Source organism: Ruditapes philippinarum, unplaced genomic scaffold (assembly GCF_026571515.1).
Source record: "Ruditapes philippinarum isolate M1 unplaced genomic scaffold, ASM2657151v2 ctg1336_1_1_1_1, whole genome shotgun sequence".
Lineage (NCBI taxonomy): Eukaryota > Metazoa > Mollusca > Bivalvia > Venerida > Veneridae > Ruditapes > Ruditapes philippinarum.
Genome location: NW_026858572.1, coordinates 22840 through 28839, shown reverse-complemented (window position 1 = coordinate 28839; position 6000 = coordinate 22840). Strand labels below are relative to the sequence as shown.

Here is a 6000-nt window from a genome sequence, read left to right as displayed (position 1 = left end):
ACATGCTCTTCTATATGAAACTGAATAGTAATTTTTTGCTTAAGATTGATTTAATTGAAAACACATATATCATTATGCGGAAACATTTGGTCATGTACGTAACATGCTGTTGCTCTCAGTAAAGTTAGAATAGAATGTTTGCAATCTAAAAACATATTCAAAATGTTTGCTGAATTTATTCAGTTTATTGATCAGTTCATTTTTCCATTAAAGCCGAATTAACGTTTTTGATACAAATAGATATTTTCCACTGATACAGCTTTCTTTTGGCGTAGTTGCTAAAATAACACACTTTGCAGGCACGTGCCGTTAGCTGAAGCACTAAATTTGCCAAAGTTCCTGTCGGGATTCGAACTCACACTAGTCATGAACAATTCGCTTGAAGTCAACCACCTTGTTCACTCAGCTACGGACGCCCCTTAAAAACAGAATCCATTATTGTGTATTGATTAATATGCAAATTATGCTAAGGGAAATATGTTTACGGGGAAATATCACATAGGACAGAATATTAGAATATTAAGGTAGCGTATTTTATCTTAATGCATTACTCACATTTGAGGAATATCTAAATAGACTATAATTACTGTAAACTGTATTGAAACTGAGGATTGTGGTTTAAACCCCAGTAGGGTCAACTTTTTTGTTTTCCATTTTGTTTTCTTTTGACATTATTTATGTATCAATATCAGATCCATTTAAGAGAGAAAGAAAAATGTTTGATTTTGATTATATCATTATTATTTGTAATTATTGGCAAAATAATTGGATTAGAATTACGGGTGCCTTAAATGTCATGTACAAAGAAAAATCAAAATTATACAGTAAAAGTAGTGTAATTCGAATCTAAAAAGATCAACCAATGTACTCGGCAAGCTTTGAAAACTGCAAAGAAGATTTAGTAATTTCTAGAAAAATATTTAATCAGGCACTCCAAGTAGAACCACAGACTTTTCGTAAGCTAGTTTGGATAACTTACTCACATAATAGAATATAAAGTCTCTGTCGGGATTGGAACCCACAGCGGTTTGATGCAAGTGGTTTGAAGTCAAGTCATAGACCTTACAATACATTATTTTCACAGACATCAAAACAAGTGTTTTTTTTTTGTTTTTTTTTTTTCATTTTATAGTCATATTTGTTATTGAAATACAGTTATTTCTTATCTAATGAAAGTTGTTTACTGAGACATGATATCGTGGGGCCAGGCTATTTTTGAAAAACACGATTTCACCATTACACTAGAAAGCTAGAAAACAAGTTAAGATTTTTTTTTCTTTTTTAGATGATTAGGGTTGTTTCATATGGACGTAGACCAGAGTTCTTAATCTTTAATACCCACTTTTTATATTTTGTTGATAAGGCATCGCGAGGACAAAACACATAATTGCATAAAGTTTTGAAATTTTATTATTTATTCACGTCTAATGTCTACATTTCAAAGTTAGATACAATAAAATATTAAACACTGAAAATTTGCACACTGTATTGAAATGATAAGTTTTGTTTTAAGTTAATACTCGTAAACGGTCATTGACAATATAAGGTCATACTGAGAATGAAGACCTCGAGGACCCTTGGATATTTTTTGGTTTTGTCAGGCACGCGCGAGAACAACAATCTTTTAGACATTATTTATATCCACTTTACTTGAGAGAATCATCAGCTTCTGTTAGGATGCGAATCAACAGGTGTAAGAGTTAAAGGACTCAAAACTAGCGACTTAATCACTCTATAACTGATGTCCTTTTTCTGGAAATTAATTTAAGTTTGACGATATCACTGTCTTCCCTGTGTTTGTCTTTAGTCAAGATCAATATATATATTCCAATTGCATCAATTCAATGTCTTATCAAAGACTCAAGCTGTTCCATAAATGAGTTATTATCACGGTCAGATAATGGGTAACGGATTACTTCATTTGATCTCAGTTTTGTTTTTACAAAAGACCTTATTTCAGGCGTAAAATTTTTCTCTGAAACATCTCCTAGCAAAACCGGTATAATCACGTCCCGTGTCTTGTAAATTCCTTCGTAAGCTGCAAGGTTAAACTCAAATATATTCCAATAATCATCACAAAATGTTGGTGTTAGAAAAACAACCACTTTGCGACTTTTCCTTACAGTTTCAGGAATTACTTTATATAAACGCTCATAACCATCAAATTCCTCTCGGATCTTTAAAGCATAACCTCGCTGCTGAAAGTAAGGGTACAAACGATCTGCTATAATACGGTGCAGTGACATTTCATCTGTGACATCATAGTGCAGATCGTATGAAATGTAAGCGTCTATTTGTAGAAGTGGTTGTTCTTGGTCATCGGGATAATTGTAGGGATCCATTTTCAACCTCCCTATATACCATAGATATCGAAGTTGCCAGCGTTTATAGTATAACAATGCAATGAGAGACAAAATAAGCAACAAAAATATAAAGCCGATGACGCATGATGTCACAACTATCCATGACGTGCACTCATATTTCAGGTTCTCTCTTATAACTGGGAGTTGTGATAAACTGATGAAGGTTTGGTTTATGTATAAACAAGTTAGCTTATCTTTCCGAATGATATTTATGTTTGTTTTTGCTAACCAATCAATAAATTTGAAATTATTACAGGTGCAAGCGAGATTGTTTTCAGATAAATCTAAAAAGAATTCTACATTTCTAGCTATGCGGTCCAGGAATATCATGTTTTGTTCAGACATGTATTCAATTTCGTTACCAGATAAATTGAGGAAACGTAGGTTAGTCATAGAATTCATCATAAAGCTGATATTTTTGAGACCATTGTTTGCCAGTGAAAGGTTTTTCAGGTTAATTTGTTCTTTAAATATGTGATATGGCAAATCTTTTATTTCATTACTGCTCAGATCAAGCTGAGTAAGCTTGTTAAGACTTGAAAATGTTTTCCCATTCTTATCTTGTAGAATTGATTTACCAATCTCGTTCTGTTGCAAGAGGAGGACCGACAAATTCATCGCATCAATGAAAGACAAAGGATGAATATATCCGAATCTATTATGCGACAAATCCATATATTTAAGGTCATGAAGACCATACCAAGGTCCTAGAAACGCTGTTAACATGCAGCTAGAGGCTCTAAGGTATCTCAGTTTGTTCTGTGCAAACCTTAAGGAAGGTACGGGATATCCGAGTTTTATATTATTAATGTACAACGTATCCAAGTTTCGGGGTAAATATACAAGGTCTTCGAAGAGGTTTTCACTGTTTGAATGATTGTAAATTGCCTTACTGTTGCTACTTGGTAAATATACATTTTGGCTTGATATAATTGAATTTTGTTTCATATGTTTATTCGGATTTACACTCAGATCAAAGTGATTTTGATAGCTTCCGTCAAGCGTCCTAAGGTTCACAAGTCGGACCAATTTCTTTAAAAACTTTGCAGTTGTGATACTGTTTTCTTTTAAAGATATATATTCAATTGATAATGGAAGATTTTTAATTACGCTCGGGTCGATATAATAAATGTTATTCCAACCTAAATCAAGATGTTTTAATGAAGTGCTTGTCAGACTTTGAAAATTATTCTTTGATAGAAGTGGGAAATATGGGGGATGTCTACACCAATAATTAAACCTTATAGTTAGAATTTGCGTTTCATTCAATCCAATAGTTGCATTTTCAATACTGTCTGAACACAGCTTTTTGCAACCTGTGATGATCAAAGTTGTCAAGTTGTGCATCCAACGGAATACATTCGGTGTCAAATTCACTATATCACATGACTCAATTTTCAAATGAGAGATATGGCTATTCTTGAAAACACTAAATGTAGCCTCTGTTAGAGTTGGTAAATAACAAAAACCATTATCGTCACTAAAATACAGATAATTTAACTGTTTCAAGTATGAAAATCCTAGTCCTAGGTTTGTGTTCGGAATACCATCTAGATGTAAATACTGAAGAGTGGGAGCGAAAGACAAAGCTTTATCCGGATAAAAACATTGATACGCTCTGATATTGCAATTCCCCTGTAGACTAAGCCGGCGTAAATTATGAAGCGGTTTAAACAAGCCGGCTGGGAAAGAATCATAATGTTTCAGTGCGTTATGACTTAACACTAAGGTGTCTAGCTTCGATAATCCTAAAAACGTATCATTTGTTAATTTTTCAAATTTGTTGTGGTCCAAGTTTAAAGACCTCAATAATGGCAATCGTAAAAATGTGCCATCAGGTATTGAAATAAGTTCGTTATTGCTAACAATAAGGTCTATCGTTGTGTTTGGTACACACTTGATAATTTTTATAACACTAGTAAGTCTCAAACTCGAGCAGTCCGCAATACGACCTATATGATCATATTTGCACGGGCATGGTGTAATAACCTTTCCTTTTACATTATGAAAAATGCTAAATAGTATCAATATACTATAAATCTCCATCCTTTATTTAACAGCAGTACAGAATGTATCTTCCCAAATGCGTCCCACGTAATATATCACCTGCAAATGTCACGTTTACTGTTATTAATGCAGCTTTGTAGAGATCATATTTAGCTAATTTCTTATCGAGTGTTTAATTTTACTTATACAAATGTTCACAAATCAGGCACCCGAAAGTTAAATTCTCTCTCAAAAACTATCGCGACATTTAATGCTTGTCCAGAGCTATTACAATATACCTCGTGAAAACGAAAATCATCCTTAAAACATTGATGAGATACTATTAAACGAGAATTAAATGTACATAGTCACTGTTGTCATATATAAAGATGCACTTCATTTTTAACAAAGTATGAAGTGTGTTACGCCCCTAATTTCCTGTAATAAGATTACACACATCCAGATTTTAATTGTTCTTTTAAAACATGTGGGCTGACTGATGTATTCATCATATAAAATAAAATCTTAAAGTTCAACCACTGCGAAAGAGCGATATGTATTTCTTTTTACATTTTATCATTGCCAGATGCATTTTAAATTAGACTATTAGATATGTTTTTATAGTGATTATCAGGCAGATCCAGGACACTTTTGAGAGTCTAGAGATATTTTCTGTACACTTTCTGTTCAGAAAGAAACTGTTTGAAAGATTTTTGCAGATTCTTTAATAAATAAAGATTAATACGCGAATATTCAAATCAAGTCAAGTACGTCAGAATCATTTATTTTACTCATTCAAAGTGCAAACACAACTCTATGACGTGATAACATTCTAGAGTCGTCAATCATATTCTAATCACGATTGGCCACTAAATGAAACTTTACCCTTTGCACTATTGCCTTGTCATTCATTTATAAGAATGATATAAAACACAATGTACATTCTTCATAAATACATCTAATTATATCTATAAAACACATATATTAATCTTAGAGTGTTATATCTGTTGTTTCGTCACTATTAAACTCTCTTTTTGTTAAGTTATCCTAGACCTAAAATAAACTACATGTTATGATGGAGGCGGGAATTTCATTTCTGATATGAATTTAACAAAAAATGCCTGAAATGATAGTTTGAATGAAGATTGAGTATTTTTTTTTTTTTTTCACAAAAAAAGATTTACTCGTTTATAATATTATCGTCAACAGCTTGGAGAAAGAATAGACACCATTGCCAATTTTCTTTTTTTTTACATTTGTGTGTCATTCCAAAGTTAATTAGATAAATATTTTAAGTGCAAGAGTAAGTGTTTCCGGAATATCGAAATCGATGGACCATATGACACACATACATATATCAAGGGGAATAACTTCACCAACATACATTTAATTATAACAATCGTCTCCCTTTATCTGTAGTGAAAGCCATATTCCAGTGCAGATCTGTATAGAATATACTAGGATAGTTCTGATAAATATATTCATTATTGTTCTATGTTTTAACTGAAGTCATGTTTTGTATTAGATATAACCAAATATGGTATTTATAACGTGTAGCAGTTAATATATAAACCGCGTTGTAGCGTGAGGTCAGATACAGGTGGTTAGTTTAGTTTCACACCCATCCACCCATTTTTAAAGATAATTGTTT

At 32.4% G+C, this 6000-nt stretch overlaps 1 protein-coding gene across 1 annotated transcript; it reads right to left on the bottom strand.

The window, feature by feature from the left end:
* Positions 1-1392: 1392 nt before the first annotated feature.
* LOC132753618 (toll-like receptor 4) lies at positions 1393-4715 on the bottom strand. Its single transcript, XM_060744106.1, has one exon. The coding sequence runs from the start codon at positions 4407-4409 to the stop codon at positions 1842-1844; it is 2568 nt and encodes an 855-aa protein (XP_060600089.1). The 5' UTR covers positions 4410-4715; the 3' UTR covers positions 1393-1841.
* Between the last annotated feature and the right edge of the window lie 1285 nt (positions 4716-6000).

Excerpts from the sequence above, each read along its gene's own strand:
- LOC132753618 (XM_060744106.1), bottom strand. The coding sequence starts at position 4,409 with ATGGAGATTTATAGTATATTGATACTATTTAGCATTTTTCATAATGTA.